This window comes from Fusarium oxysporum, chromosome 1, assembly GCF_000149955.1.
Source record: "Fusarium oxysporum f. sp. lycopersici 4287 chromosome 1, whole genome shotgun sequence".
Classification (NCBI taxonomy): domain Eukaryota; kingdom Fungi; phylum Ascomycota; class Sordariomycetes; order Hypocreales; family Nectriaceae; genus Fusarium; species Fusarium oxysporum.
In genome coordinates, this window is record NC_030986.1 from 2,593,951 (window position 1) to 2,608,838 (window position 14,888).

At 46.4% G+C, this 14,888-nt stretch overlaps 8 protein-coding genes across 8 annotated transcripts; 4 read left to right on the plus strand and 4 right to left on the minus strand.

Annotated features, from left to right (window-relative positions):
- Positions 1 to 22: 22 nt before the first annotated feature.
- On the minus strand, positions 23 to 1,303 carry FOXG_17853 (uncharacterized protein). The gene is made up of 2 exons (XM_018397856.1): positions 1,230 to 1,303; positions 23 to 1,164 (listed from the first exon to the last, which is right to left on the minus strand). The coding sequence occupies exon 2, from the start codon at positions 952 to 954 to the stop codon at positions 232 to 234; it is 723 nt and encodes a 240-aa protein (XP_018232167.1). The 5' UTR covers positions 955 to 1,164; positions 1,230 to 1,303; the 3' UTR covers positions 23 to 231.
- Positions 1,304 to 1,408: 105 nt separating this feature from the next.
- FOXG_17854 (uncharacterized protein) lies at positions 1,409 to 2,629 on the plus strand. The gene is made up of 2 exons (XM_018397857.1): positions 1,409 to 1,700; positions 1,766 to 2,629. Exons 1-2 carry the CDS (start codon positions 1,640 to 1,642, stop codon positions 1,894 to 1,896), a joined length of 192 nt encoding a protein of 63 aa, XP_018232168.1. The 5' UTR covers positions 1,409 to 1,639; the 3' UTR covers positions 1,897 to 2,629.
- A 645-nt stretch (positions 2,630 to 3,274) lies between these two features.
- Positions 3,275 to 3,722, minus strand: FOXG_17855 (uncharacterized protein; the record flags this gene model as incomplete). The annotated part of the gene is made up of 2 exons (XM_018397858.1): positions 3,275 to 3,459; positions 3,674 to 3,722. The coding sequence occupies 2 exons, from the start codon at positions 3,720 to 3,722 to the stop codon at positions 3,275 to 3,277; spliced, it is 234 nt and encodes a 77-aa protein (XP_018232169.1).
- Positions 3,723 to 5,294: 1,572 nt separating this feature from the next.
- FOXG_00311 (uncharacterized protein) lies at positions 5,295 to 7,225 on the plus strand. Its single transcript, XM_018376573.1, has 4 exons — positions 5,295 to 5,749; positions 5,803 to 5,900; positions 5,959 to 6,681; positions 6,817 to 7,225. Exons 1-4 carry the CDS (start codon positions 5,647 to 5,649, stop codon positions 6,943 to 6,945), a joined length of 1,053 nt encoding a protein of 350 aa, XP_018232170.1. The 5' UTR covers positions 5,295 to 5,646; the 3' UTR covers positions 6,946 to 7,225.
- A 238-nt stretch (positions 7,226 to 7,463) lies between these two features.
- Positions 7,464 to 7,718, minus strand: FOXG_17856 (uncharacterized protein; the record flags this gene model as incomplete). The annotated part of the gene is made up of 1 exon (XM_018397859.1): positions 7,464 to 7,718. One exon carries the CDS (start codon positions 7,716 to 7,718, stop codon positions 7,464 to 7,466), a length of 255 nt encoding a protein of 84 aa, XP_018232171.1.
- A 328-nt stretch (positions 7,719 to 8,046) lies between these two features.
- On the minus strand, positions 8,047 to 8,439 carry FOXG_00312 (uncharacterized protein; the record flags this gene model as incomplete). The annotated part of the gene is made up of 2 exons (XM_018376574.1): positions 8,047 to 8,198; positions 8,250 to 8,439. The coding sequence occupies 2 exons, from the start codon at positions 8,437 to 8,439 to the stop codon at positions 8,047 to 8,049; spliced, it is 342 nt and encodes a 113-aa protein (XP_018232172.1).
- Positions 8,440 to 9,445: 1,006 nt separating this feature from the next.
- FOXG_00313 (uncharacterized protein) lies at positions 9,446 to 10,830 on the plus strand (the record flags this gene model as incomplete). The annotated part of the gene is made up of 4 exons (XM_018376575.1): positions 9,446 to 9,834; positions 9,888 to 10,014; positions 10,068 to 10,146; positions 10,202 to 10,830. The coding sequence occupies 4 exons, from the start codon at positions 9,446 to 9,448 to the stop codon at positions 10,828 to 10,830; spliced, it is 1,224 nt and encodes a 407-aa protein (XP_018232173.1).
- Positions 10,831 to 12,184: 1,354 nt separating this feature from the next.
- On the plus strand, positions 12,185 to 14,235 carry FOXG_00314 (uncharacterized protein). The gene is made up of 2 exons (XM_018376576.1): positions 12,185 to 12,437; positions 12,494 to 14,235. The coding sequence occupies exons 1-2, from the start codon at positions 12,305 to 12,307 to the stop codon at positions 13,792 to 13,794; spliced, it is 1,434 nt and encodes a 477-aa protein (XP_018232174.1). The 5' UTR covers positions 12,185 to 12,304; the 3' UTR covers positions 13,795 to 14,235.
- The last annotated feature ends 653 nt before the right edge of the window (positions 14,236 to 14,888 follow it).

Below are 14,888 nucleotides of genomic sequence, written 5' to 3' on the forward strand. Positions count from 1 at the left end.
GCTTCGGAGTCTGGCTAGGATGGGAAACGGTAGCAATATTTAATGGAGTTTTGCAGTTTTTATTATATGTGACTACCTAGTCCCTCATCCATCGACATAACTATACCCTGCTGCTGGCCACCAACTGTGTGCCCAATGACAAGGCCACCTTCTCCTGTCCGCTGGTGGCTGACTATTTTGAGAGCATCAAACTACCAATGATTCCAAAATATCCAGAGCAATTTCAGCGCTCTACTCATCTGAATCAAAGTCTTCGGTGGATTCCTTGGTTTCATCAGTAACCGAGTCGTATCGTCCATCGGCGATGATATACAAGCCACGTCGATGCCCATCAATAATTTTCTGTGGTCTGTCGTTGGGCCAGTCTTCTTTCGAGGTCGAGTTCTCTCTTCTGTATGCCTCCTCCAGGTGTGCAGGCTTCACCCACATTATCCGGCTTTTGTCAATTGGGTCTGAATCGTCCTCGCGGCTGTGGTCGTGAATGATTTGATTGACCTGGACAGGGACTTTGTTTTCCCATGCCCAGAAAATGGCGTCCACTTCTGGGTCTTGGGGAAACCAGGGTGGGATTCGCTTGGAGGCACGTTGTTTTTGCGTTAGGCGTTTCCGAGCCTCAGCTTGCCGCAGGCCCCGGTGTGTGACCAACAGAGAATGGCCGTTATGATGTGTCGGTGGAAGGCGTGCAACGAGGTCACAACCCTGCTTGTACTTAGAAATAAGGTCTTTGATATCCTGTGGGACAGGATATTTGGTATCAATTCCACCACCGAACTTGGTTGTGCGGTGGATTGATGCTTGTTTGATGGAGTCCGCATCTCCCCAAGCGATCTGATCGTCCCTATTGATATCATAGAAGTCGCGCTCCCATACGAAGCCTGCCAACTCTTTATGATCCATCTGATAGGAACCTATTGCCACGAATGCCATCAATTCGTCAATGATCGGTTCTCTCATGTGCTACACGGGAGCAACGCTCATGTCAGTGAAAGGGTGGGTGATGATAGCCCAGCGACGATTCGCTTCATGACGGGCCCAGGGAGCCAATGTTATGGCGCCTGAATTCTCATCAACATCGCAGCCTTTGTATTGTAGCAGCCTTTCCATGTCGGCGATGGACAGACAAAAATCAGGGCTGGGAGTGTAAACTCGATTCGGGATAAGTAGCTGTTGACGGTTGATAGGTTCAGTTCAGTATCCACACTGGTACCAAATCCGGTAAATCGACATACACGTTCAGGGACAATGGAAGGTAGGGTATTGATTGGCGTCGATGGAAAATAAAGCCAGGGTACTTTGTCAGAAAGAAGAATAATAATTGAGGGATGAGATTTGTAAATTGAACGCTCCTTAAATACACCAATATCTAGGCCTCCTAGGCACGTGACCAGCCTTTCAGGATGCAGTGAATCACTGCCAGGCATTGGCAATCTAATATTTAATTATAAATTCAATCGAAAGAATCGAAACACTTCTACTCCTTTCAACTTATCTCCTAGATACGTCTGTCAAAGACTAAACACTGAACTCCGTCCCATACTGTTCCCATTCCCCTCAAACTGTCGCCTGGGTGTGCACACCTTGCACCATCTTTCAGAAGTCTTATCCCTACAAAACGTCTCCTCGCGGGTCAGTCGTTGACATGAATCAAAAGATCAGCGACAAGCCTACTCCCGCCAAGAAACCGGGCCAGAAATCCTCAGGTCAGTAGTAGATGGACGACGACCGCTTAGGATACTCCAAGAATGTGCTAACTTCGAAAGTTCAGTTCCTGGTTTACTGCCCGAAGGCGTAGAAGCATGTCTTGGCAAATTTCTGGCAGTTGTGGACGCAGAGAATTCTACCGATGAAGACAAGAAGCGAGCTCGGGAAGCATTTCTATGCAGCATCAGAACCTAGGAGAACGATTTGCATTTAGAGCAATGTGCTGAAGCAACAATGAACCAAATGCCTGGATTGCCAGAAGGAACGACAAAGAAACGCCATGAATGGTTCACGGACGTTTATAAGCTTGCCAAACAGGAAATGTCTGAGCCTCAGGGGCCAGAGGAATTAATTCGGAGGGTTCAAAGCCTCGGGTTTGAGAGAAACTAGGCTAGATGATTCAATTCAAGATATCATCGGACCACCCGGCTATCTGGACAATTGTCGGAAGCTTGACGTGTGAGGCTTGACTTTTGAGGGGCATGTGCTTCTTGTACTGAATGGACTTTCGAGTTCTGCTAGGATTACGTCAGTGGAGGATATACCTATATGGGAAAAGGCGATGTGACATCTCACCGGAAGTTGCTCTATCGCGTGTGCAGACGGCGATAGAAAGTGAGGATCGAAAGCTTTGGCCGGATGGTTAGTCAAAGGCTCAAGCCTGGAGAAAAAGAGGATATAACGATACCGGTCAGCGGTATTCTGTCGATGACCGGGAGCCGCGTTGCCCTTTGGCAGTGTAGGGCAGCTGGCAACTTCGAACCAGAGATAATAAAAGGAAGAGAAAGTTGAAAGCTGGGATGGCCGTGAAAGGGGTTTTTATATCCCGGCAGGCCGAATTCTGACCGCCTGAAAACTCAGGAAGAGAAATTAGAAAAGAAGAAGAGGAAGAGGACGAGCAAATCATGAAGTAGTTTTGTATGTAATGACCCGAATAACTGATATGAGGCGGGATCAAGCCAAGAGCTTTTTGAAGGTTCGAAAACGGGTGGTAAAGATTGGGCGACCCTAGAGAAAACAGAAAACTCATGAATAGGCACATCTATACTTCAGTATCTGAAGTAAAATTATCTAGATATATAATAGAACTTAAAAGTTAAAATACCTTATTATCTTTCTGATATAATTATAGTATATCTAATGTGCCAGAACCTCCTTATGCTTGGTAGGTTTACTACTTGTGATCTAGGTTCAGGATGCATGTTCTCATTGAAACCCTGTACTAAGACCTTTCATAGCATATAATTAAGCTTATAACTACAATTTCATATCTATATAAGTAGAATATTTAACATATGGCTATAGTTTTGGTATATTTAAAGGCCGACGAAGGGCTGCGGGTTTTTGTTTTTCTTTTGCTGTTGGGGCTTGATGGAAGATAGACTTGCCACCTAACCTTCACCAACCGTTCTCGAAGCAATGTTCCATTCACTCCCTCTTGACTAAAGTCAATGGAGGCGCTCTGTCCCCTAGCTTTCACATGTCCTGCTGCCTAGCGAGAAATCGCACGAGCTCCGTCCAGATGTTCAGAAAGGGCTTGGTTTGCCCCAGCCGCACCGTCGTCAATCCGCCATTAGACGCCAAGCTTTTCGGCAGTCATTTCTCGAAATTCCTGAACCTCCAAAAGGTTGATGGCTTCATCCCGCCTCATGTCGATGATTCGGATCATGAGCTCAGCTACAACCTCTGCAGCGGTCTCGTCATTTCGGAGAGAGTTCCACTCGGCGGGAGTGATGGTAGCCTGATCAGCTATTGCGACTTCATAGTCAATTAGCTTTCTTCGATGATCTCATAGGCGTCGACAATGGCCGCTGGTAATGAATTGTCAAGCTTGATGATTACTTCACACCATGCATCAGGTCGGCGGCAAGAAGCCTTAGGATCTCTATCCTAAATGGCAAAAGAATTTAGGTAAGTTTAGGATAACTTGGTGGGTCTTTGACTTGTTATTTCTAAGTTATACTAAACTTACCCAAGTCTTTATGTCGTTTAGAGGTCCTTTGGTGCCAATGCTGAAGCATGTGGAACTGGCTGTGGCTGATCAAGTTCGAAACGAGCTTTTGCAGCTCGTGCAGCTTGCTGGATCGTGTTTTTGATCAAAGGGGCTTGCTTCTTGGGATTGTTGGCCGAATGAACGACGAATTCCGAGTAAACTACTATTCTTCTGGAAATTCGATAGAGGTGATATTTTGAAAAGACCGTCCCTCCTATCTTTGAGGATAAAAAAGTCTGGTTTGAGCCTTGTCGACATATGGGAGCCAGAACGCGACTAATGCAGTCGGCCTCTGTGTGACATTATTGTCTTGTCGTATGCTGAACTCAGTGACACTTGGTGCGACTGGCCTCTTCGAATGGTGGCAATTAATGTAATAATTGACAATATTCTAATGCACTCGCCAACGACGAGGATAAGCTCGGCACTGTAGAGAAAATTAGTAACAAAAGCGGCTTGAAATCAGGATGACAGCACCGACATTGGCACATTCTGTGTGTCGAACTTCCCAGGGGTGAATTCTTCCTCAGTTGTATTGTAGTCTAAATTCTTGAACGAATCCTTGGAATCACTTGTGGTAATGCGAGTGTCTGATCGGATCCTGATGACTTGATGCTTTATTCTCGTTCGAGGTGCTCAGGGTCATGTGCAATCCCGAGGCAGTAAATACCCAGTCATCGTTGTGAAGTGCCATGTTTTGGATGGCTTTGTCGTGCACCAAATGAGTTCGATCGATGCTTATCCAAGCATCGGAGCCTGAGAATGTACGGTGAAAGAGATATAATTCGAACTTGCTTGATATGCGAAAGAAGAGAGAAGGGTAGTTGAAAGAAGAAGAACAAGGAATGTCAGGAGAGGGGAGAAGAGGATTGAACACCGGGAAAATCGGCAGAGTGGAAAGATTCTTCTTGAGTACCCGTAGCCTGAGGCAGGATGAATCAATCCCCTGGAGGTGACTGTCATGGTGAATCACCAATGTTTGTCATGGGGGATCGTTTCGGTCTTGGCCGGAATGTTCTTTTGCCATACATCAGAAATGGCATTGACTTCCGCATTTTCCAGGAGCCAAGGTGCAACTTATTTCGACACCCGTTTGATGTTGCGCGGTTCTCTTCGAGCTTCCGCTAGTTGTAATTCTCTCGCTCGCTCTTTGCTTCGGCGTTTCTTTGGCACCCCCTTACTTTGAGTTGAGAGTCATAATACCTTAGTTGAGAAGATGCTACCAGTCTGCAAGAATAACAGACGAGATAGAAGAGAACCGGCAACGCATAACGCCTAGAATAGGTAGCTGCATTCTAGGTAGGAAGAAAGCTTATGGCTTTGGGCCAAAAAGCCAAAACGAACGAGTCTGAAGACCTACTAAGTTTCCCTAAATTTACCTGAGTCTTTTTGTCTTTTAGGATAAAGGTCCTACCCAAGTCTTGTTGCCTCTGCTAATAATGGTGCTTCTCTAAAATCTCAAGCTCTTCCTCGTCAATGTCCTTGATAGAGTTCTCGGGATTTCGGCGTTCTCTTGGTTGGCCCCGGAATAATCAAAACGGTCGAATGAAGCCAACTGGATACCTATGTCTTGTAGATAGTCTAATTAAATCCTCTAACAAACTTAGGACCCGTCAATTATTTGGCCTTTGCCTGGGCTTGTTTTTATTGAACGATGCACCTGGAGTTTAAAGCTCATAAAAGTGACATCATAAGTTGTAACACCAAGCTGGCAATACCTCATCGATTCCGATCGATTGGAATCCGGTCAAATAAAATCTAGCCGACTGTCTTGCGATTCTTTTTTTAAAAGCTGCGTCATTTCACATATTTTTCTTTTTCTATCAACCAGCGGGACCTTCTGCGTAAAACTGATCTGATCTGATCAACACCCCGCGACTCACAGATACATCTCAATTCCCTGCAGCGTCTCAGCCTCAACTTTCATCCTCTCATCACATAAGTCTCTTGCGATGTCGCCTCAAGAATCTGGCCTAAAAATGTCTTCTGCTACAAAAGATGTCCTTTCCAAGGTGCGGCGTATGATTCCGCCAATGCTAGAGAAGTTTCACAAGGGTTTGTTGCCAAAAGCACTGATTCTGCAGGATTGAAGACTGACGCAAGAACAGGCCAGCTGGGCAGAGTCGCCGTCATCGGTGGTAGTGAAAATTACACAGGCGCACCCTACTTCTCGGCCATGGCGAGCGCAAGGCTGGGCTCTGATCTGGTAATTCTCGTACTTTTCTCAATGATGTATCCTGGCTAACCATGGCTCTCGTATGTAGTCGCATGTCATTTGCACGCCGGCTGCCGCGACTGTCATCAAGTCATACTCGCCAAACCTCATGGTCCATCCGCTGATGCGACAGAGTGAAAACGCCAAAAAAGAACAGGAGCCTGCGGCTTGGAATGCTTCCAAGGACCCCGAGTCCAATGCTGACCACATTGCGGCACAGATCAAAGACCTATTGCCTCGCCTCCATGTCCTCGTCATCGGGCCTGGTCTGGGTCGTGATCCCCTGATGCATGCCACTGTCGCCCGCGTTATCCGCGCTGCTCGCGAGCAAGAGCTCCCCATTGTATTGGATGCTGATGCTCTGGCGATCGTGCACACGCAACCCGAGCTGGTGAGCGGTTACGACGGTGCTGTACTGACACCCAACGTTGTCGAGTTTGGCAGACTGTGCGACGCACTCAAAGTCAAGGTCGACGACAATGCGCCTGAGACCGCTCGCGTTGAGGCTCTGGCCAAGACTCTTAAGGGTGTGACGGTGGTTCAGAAGGGTGCCAAGGATTACATCTCCAACGGCGAAACGACACTGACTGTGGACCTTGAAGGTGGTAAGAAGAGGAGTGGTGGACAGGGAGATACCCTGACTGGTTCAATTGCCACATTTCTGGGATGGAGGAGAGCCTACCTAGACCGTCTGTGGGATGTCGGCAAGGATCCCATCGGCGAGCATGAGTTGGTTGGACTTGCAGCCTTCGGTGGCTCTGCTATCACAAGAGTATGTCTTTTGCCCCTTCTCCGACTCAAAGGCACAGATCGGCACCTCTGGCTGCCATTCTCTCTTAAGCTTCCCGCCAAGAGGACGAACCCCTGAGTTCTATGGTCCCAAAGCATCATACTGATTGTCTCCTAGGAATGTTCTCGTCTAGCCTTTTCCAAGAAAGGACGCAGTCTACAGGCAAGCGACTTGACTGACGAAGTTCACATCTCATTTCTCAACATCTTTGGTGAGGACGATGAGGTAGATGAATCCAAGCTGTAATTATAATTACGGCTCTTTTATATAGATGGCCCAGCGACGAATGTATGACGTAAGTTATCTGATAGCCTTATAAGTGTATACCGTTGTCCGTGAGTTGATGTTGGATATTTGCCGTGACATTCCACTGCAAGCAACAGTGCCAACCTGGCGCAAGGAATAAGCTCAGATAAGAACACAAGGGACACCGCAGCGTAGCAACAATCGCAGGAACCCATTTAAGGCTGGCCTCATTCAGCCTTTATTTACGAATATATACCGGAACATGATGCTCATCAACCGACTCAATCAGGCAACGATATTTGTGACCTATGTATGTGATATTTAGCCATTGCTCCGCATTAATCCTGGCTGTAGAACATATGCTTCTATGATATTGGTAAGTCCCCAGGATGGAATAAATAAGAACTTCAGTATTCTCTCATCTAAACAATAAAAGACTCTCTATTACATCACATCGACAGACAACTGGTTCGGCACCATATTTCTCTAGGCGAATGACGGTTTCTGATACCACCCTCTTACTCCTGCACATACTCCAGCACAGGCTCAAGGGGGGTTAGTTTCATCGCGAACAGGCACAACCTCCACTGCCTCCATTTCTGGCGGGCCACCGATGCAATAAGTTGTGGCCAGATGTGTCCCCATTGCCACCAGTCTTCCTCGTATTCAATGTTGATGTCATCGTCTTCCTTGACTTTGGTAAACCGGACATCTGTATCAGGCAGAGGATGGTGCCTCGCGGCAAACAAGACCTTCTTGCAGTCCAGAAACATTCATCAAATATCGTCAATCACTTCTCCCATATCGGTTCAATCACCACTAGGCCAGTCCACTGCTACATTCTGAAAACATGGTATGTCGCCGCCAGGGACGTTCCCTGGAGAGATATTATACCTGTTCCAGTAAAAAATGTCTAGGGAAGGCAGGAACCAAAGGCTTCTGTATACGCCGATATTTTGGCCGAACAGCTGCAAAGCCTCGGCTTGGAACAATGCCCTTGATTCGCGACACGCTTGGGCGGAAGCCGGGGCTTTATGAGAGATTGTAAAGCTCAACCATAGTATATCCAGGTCCTTTGACATGGGACCTAGTCGAAAGATTCTAGCCTTTCTGAAGGACAATCTCCAGGTCATTTGTTCGAAGATCAACAGGAAGCCCATCGAACTTGTGGAATGTTGTAGTAGCGCAGTTTGTCGTATCAAACTCTTTGCTTGGTCCGCCAATCTCAGCTTTTAGACGTAGCAGTCGGCGTGCTACAAAAGTAATTCAGCATAAAATGGTGTGAAAGATAGAATGAGACAAACCATCTTGTGCTGTGAAGTTCACGTCGAATGTTCCAGACACTCTTGGGAAGAGCAACTGGAGCTTTTGGAACGGCGATATCACCGCTTTGTAGATCTTGGAACTCAGCGACGGAGATGGTACTAAAGATGGCATTGCATTGTGCCCTTGAAGCGGAAGGCCAAATTCAATCAAGGGCTGTCGACTAGACATCGTGTGCCAGGTGGAAATAATGCACTGGCACCCGAAGGCATACGCTGAGGTTCAAGTTGAGAAGAGGCAATGGGTTTTGTCAAAATATGAGGAGTAACACAATCTTGCCAAATGCCGAGAAGTAGAAAATGAAAAGGTGTGCGTGGGAATACTTGATTTACGTTTGGATGACAAGTTGGCAAGAACAGGTGTGCAGCAACTGCTCGGTAACTGGCAGAAACCACCACAGGTAACTTGCACCTCTGTTTATGAAAACTGTGGGCCTTCACATGAGAGTTTTGGTAACAGAGAATAGAGAGAGATCCATACAAATAATCAGGCTATATCAGTTTTGGAAAGCTACGATCTCTTGAGCTGCCTATCCATACATGGGCAAAGTTGTTTGCTGTCCTACTGCGCTCAGAAATGAGACAATTTGACTTTTATGTAGCGCTGTTTATTCCTCCGCGAAGTATCACCAGGAAGTCATATAAATCAATAAACTTCTTACAAAATGGTCAGAGAACTTATCACATATCAGGGGTGGGTTGGATATCTATGAAGAAGTTCAGTGTTCGTTTGGTTTCCTTTCCTCATATTAGTCATTTAGGGCATAAGATCAGCAAATCAGAGAATCATAAGAACCAAACGTTTAAGAGTTTCCTAAACATAAAACAGAGGCCGTGTTTTATCTTGCGCAAACAATACGCCAGTGCAGCTGGTATCCGCTCGAGGGCGAATCACAATAAGACGGGTGCTTGAGCGGCAGACGGCTGGCAGCTGTTGACGGTCCTCGCAGCCAGGCGAAAATTGTTTATGATTCATATTTCAGCGCCCTGCTTCGATCCTGTTCCGAGTTCCGTGCGACTCGGACCTCACACAAAAGTGTTATTGTGCATCCTTGGAGTGTATCTTCGCACAGTTGGTGCGCTCTTCCATGCGCTCACTTGTTTTCAGTCAACGCTCGCGAAGCATTCTATTCCATACATCCTGGATTTCTCTCTCGTTTCATTACTAACTAGTCGTCATGGAGCATGCCTCCATAGATGGGCGGCGAAGGAACAAAGTATCAGTACCGGTTCTTTATCCGTCGCGCAAGTCAGAGACAGATGCAGCACCCTCCCTTCGACCAGCCTCACCTCCCAAAAGTAACCCATGGGCTCCAGCCAAAAAGCCTCTGGTCAACTCTACGGCGGGAATGTTTCCGCCTCTGCCTAAGCCTCAAGCACCATGGTCGCCAGTCAAAACACCTACTGCCAGTATGTCCAGGGCTTCCTCGCTTTCTCCAGGCAAAAAGAGATCTATAGACGATACAGTATCGGGTGCGTTTGGACCTGGATCAACGTCCCCTTCCTCCATCACTTCCTCCTCATCTCGCTATATTTTTGAGGCTGCGGCACCACGAGCGACTTCAAAGTGAGCTGATTCTTCTCTGTGTTCACCTAGTACCATCAACTGACCGCCTTTAGTCTATGGAATTGCCCTTTCGGTGCTGATGTGGTGGTACGGTCAGGGAACTTAAGCTTTCGAGTCCATCGCAATATTGTGGTACCTCAGTCAGGCTGGTTCCGCGATAACCTGCCACCACCCAATATGGTAAGTATCTTCTCTTCCGTTCAGCTTGTAGTTATGCAAACTGAGAACTTCAGGATGGGACACCAGTTGTGGTGACTGTGAGCTTCGCTCCCGAAACGGTCGCTCATTGTTTACGTTTCATCTATACCGATAGTACGTGTCGGGCTCTATCTAAATTGAAGGAGACAGGAACTGATACGTGAAACAGAAGTTGAGATTTGCGACATCGATAGCCAAAAGCCCTGGAATGCTGCGCATATTCCTTGTTGTGTCTTGGCGTATACCACTGCTGTCTACTTGCGTATGGCGAAAATGACATGCCATCTTCTTCGCGTGATCGAGAATACTTCCAGTGAACTTGGAGCTCTAATACGTAGAGACCATATCTCTCAAAAGCCGGACTGCTCCCAATGGGTCCAATTCTCATGGCACTATCAGAGGGCATTGGATATCATTGTTCGGGGACAGCCTCAGAAGCTGATGGTGCCCATGAGGCTAGCTATGGCAAGCATCCTTGATGCTGTGCTCTTCTGGGTGGTACGGCATCCTCTTTTTGCCAGCGACCTAAAAAGGCCGTGGCAAAAGATTCTGGAAAATAGTATGCATGATATTGCTGAGTATAAGCATTTGTACCGAAGCGCCCATTTATTGAACAGTCCGTTGCCAGATGAGTTGGCATTGTTGGAGTTATTCGAACAAACGAAAGCAGAAAAGGAGCCACCAGAACCTTCAAAGTCAGTGGGGACACAAACAGAAGACGATGGTTCTGACCAAGAATTGAAGGGCCAGAGAAGTGATTTTTCTTTCACTCATCGCGAGAGACGAGGCTCGCTGTAACTTTCGATTTATTGCTTGCTTGAGGACTTGAGAACAAGGCAACATGGTATTTTTTCTTGGAGTTCTGGCTACAATGAACTATATTGTAGACAAAAGAGTTAGAGCCATTGATAACCAGTGGCGAACATTAGCTATTTGTATCAAAAAAAAAAAAAAAAAAAATAAAATAAAAAAAAAAAAAATAATAAAGGCTGGTGTTGGCAATGGGTTCCCAGGTAGAGTAAGAAACTCTATTAGGTCGGCCCCGGGGTGTATTTCGTTCCAGGTTGACCCAGGCTATCAGCTCAGAAATCAGCTGCGCAACAAGATTCGACAATACTTTACAGCTAGTATAACTTCTCCAGACAGCCCAGGACATCAGCTTCCCATAACCAGCAAGACTATTCAGATAGAACTTACAGCTATGCGTGCATTTTATCACTACCGACACGTTAAGATATAAGAGAGCAAGTGCACTAGCAGCAACTTCTACTAGACAGAGCAGACTGCATCGTCAACCGCTTTTGCAATCCTTGTGGTGAATGGAACTCAACCCTCGGCCATCTGCGATCATACTGGAGATCATCCCATGGTCAGATATCGTCATGCCTCAGAGCAGCGAGACAATTTAGAACCCCAATCCTAAATAACCAAAGAATTCAGGTTAGTTTAGGATAACTTGTTGGGTCTTTTGACTTATTATTCATAATTTATACTAAACTTATTAAAGTCTTTTTTATCATTTCGGATATATATTGTAGCCCGCATGCCATCAGGTGAAAGCAATGGCTATCCTTTCTTGGCCTCGCAGAGAGGAAGAGAGGACGAATATGAGGCTTCAGTACTAGAACCCTTGAACTCTCCGGCTCTCTGCGTCAATAAGAATGGTCACCAACAAGAATTGATGCATATCCTTGACTTATTCAACAGCCAAATGTGGGGGACCCAATATGCTTACGTTGAAAGTAAATGGCAAGCGACAGAAGTTCTTTATATCAAAGCAATATTCAAGCTTTGAAGGATAGGTGAGCCCGGGAATATAGGCCTCTTAGTTCAGAATTCAATGAGAACATACATTCTAAACCTGGGCCCTTGACGGTAGTTTTGTGAGTTTGACAATGAGCTGTTCTGTTAGTTGAGTTCCGTATAGGCCTTGAAAATTTTAGCTATAAGTACTTGGTGGTTTCCCTTCTCTTATCGCAAGTTTCTGCAATTAATTTATAATGAAATCCGGGACACTGTTGTTATGCAAGGCCAAGACAATTCGCTGATTGTTTGAGTGGTCGAGGATTTGATGTCGTGAGCCAGTCACGTGGCGTCGCGTGTGGAGTTTTTTACTTTACGCGTCTTTCAGTTGCGGATTCCCTGTGCGTCATTCACCTTCAGTTTCAGGTTCCAGGTACCTGGTACACAACCATTACCAGAACGGTTCAGAACTGAAATACGTGCTCATATCTGCAAACAATCCATTTATTGCCCTTGACTTCGAAGCAACATGGTTGCTGGGTACCAGCGGCTAAATGAAAAGAAATCGCAACCGAATCCCCATATTGTCTTCATCAAGCCTTTAGAGGGTTCAGACAAGCAGATAGCTCAGGACTTTCTTGAGAGAATAGCAGCACAATGTCGTGAGTTAACTGCTTTCCTGGATCAGTAGTACGGTATTGATATTCGTCCTTATCAGGTCCCATTATGCGAGAAAACTACCTGTACGTTACTTCGCTAGAGGAGTACGAACCAAATCGTGAATTCGTTGGACGGAATTTTAATGCAGGCGAAGTCGTTCAACTCGTTCTAAAGTCGCCCAGTACTGGCCGCTGGCTACCATTCAACTATGTACAGATGGTCATGATGCACGAGCTGGCACATTGCAAGCAAATGAATCATTCAAGAGCATTCTGGACCGTTCGAAACTTGTACGCTTCTCAGATGCACGAGCTTTGGTCCAAAAACTATACCGGAGACGGCCTCTGGGGAAGGGGTGCCAACCTTGCCACTGGTGAATGGGAAAAGAATAGCGTGCTTGCTGATGAGGTTCTACCAGAGCATCTCTGCGGAGGTACTTACAGATCACGTCGCAAGAGACGGGTCAAGCCGCAACTGTCCTACCAGGAACGAAAGGAAAGACGAATCTTGAAGAAGTTTGGCAAGAATGGGGTCGCTCTCGGTGCCGATGAAGAAGAAAAGGTCAAGTTGGAGAGTGGCAGGAAGATCCAAGCAAAACCTCGGGTTGCTGGGAGCATGAGAGGACGCGAGCTCCGGGCGGCGGCGGCACTCGCTCGCTTCGAAAAGCAAAAGACAGAGCCCGAGCCCATTAAAGATGATGACGAGACAGATTCCGGAAGTGGCAGCGAATTTGAGGATGAGCCTGGGGAAGATTCTAAGGATACTGTCGATGTGAATGGTAAGAAACTGCTTGATGGACAAGGCCGCGGCATGGTCAAAGTCTGTGAAGATGAGGATGCAGATGATCCTGGGGCCAGAGATGAGAGTCGGGAACTTCAAAGAATGATTAGGGGCATCAAGAGGGAGTCACCTGAGCCACAAGATACAGAACCACCTCAAGAACCTGGGCCTCAAGTTCTCAACAACCAGTCACCGCCAACAGAGGCACCTGCTAGTGATATCAAGGCAGAACCTACCAGAAGATCTAAACAGCCTAGGATACCAACGACATCGAGGCCTGTTAAATCGGCAAACAATGCAAAAGCCACGAACGGGTCCCCAGTCTCGCTCCCTCAAGGTTCAGCTCAGCCAGTCGACTCGACAAGCAATCAGGCACGCTCTGGCGGAACTTGCTCCATGTGCTCTTACGACAATCCTAATTTAGCACTTACATGTGCAATGTGTGCCAATGTATTGGATTCCTCAACAACAGGCTCGTGGCAGTGTTCAACCGACGCATGTCAAACTACGCAGTATCACAATGCTGGCGATTGTGGGGTTTGTGGGTTGTGTGGTCAAAGAAGAACGGAGGCTGTGTAAAACCGCAGTGAATCAAGCCCTACTTATTACGATGAAAGATTATGTTTGACGATGGAAGCCAAGTAACATTCCTATTGAGCAGTAGGCATGACGACTCATTTTGGCGATGCTGAGATGCAAATGCGTCGAATAATTTATGCAGTAACGCCGCAGCACTGTAGCAGACTGAAGTTCTCATTGGCAATAATGATAATGTTAGAGCAGTTCGCATTGAGAGACATGTATTGCATGGTATTATAGCATCGATGTTCTTGAATCAAGAATGGTATGAGCATCGAGCTTCTTGTGTGAAGAACAGAAAATGGGCAAGTCTGTCTTCCATGAAGCTTTAACAGCAAGAGAAAAACAGAACCCCTCAGCCATCTGTCGGCATCTGTTGGCCTTCAAATATACCAAAGACTACAGTCATATGTTAAATATTCCACTTCTACATTATGCTAAACTCGAGATTGATTTCATAGACATGCAGTTCTAATTATAAGCTTAACTACATGCTATGAAAGACGATCACACAATAAAAAGATCCTTATCCTACATTTTCCCAGGTAAAATGAATCTATGTCCACTATGTAGCACTTGTAGTTGTAACTCTTATCATTTTGTTAAATTTTGGTGCATCAAGTTGGTTGCATTGCAATTCATCGATTGAGAGCACTGGCTTGGAAAGATCTTCTCATTGCTTGTCTTGGAGCCTTGATGACTACACAGGATTCGCTTTCATGAGGGATCAGCGGAGTCCCTATTTACAAAGGTTAACCTCCATGTTGAACCTAACCTGCAAACACAAATCCTCCCCTCCACATGTCCTCCAAATCCATGCCGGGTATGTTGCTACGTGTAGCTCGTTCCGAAAGGATCTACAATTTGTGAGTGCTGTCACCCTAACAGCAACACCCTCAAAGTCATACCAGTTTGACCGTTTCTCTTCATCATATCATGCACGTTCCGGCACACCTAGGAACATCGCGGTTCTAATGCCCGATCATTGGAGATGACCAAGGGCTGCGTCACAGGCGTGAGGTAACGAGAGGGTCTGCATCTGTTAGTGACAGCAGCCACTTACATGGTTATTTTCGTTCATGAGTTGCTCCGTG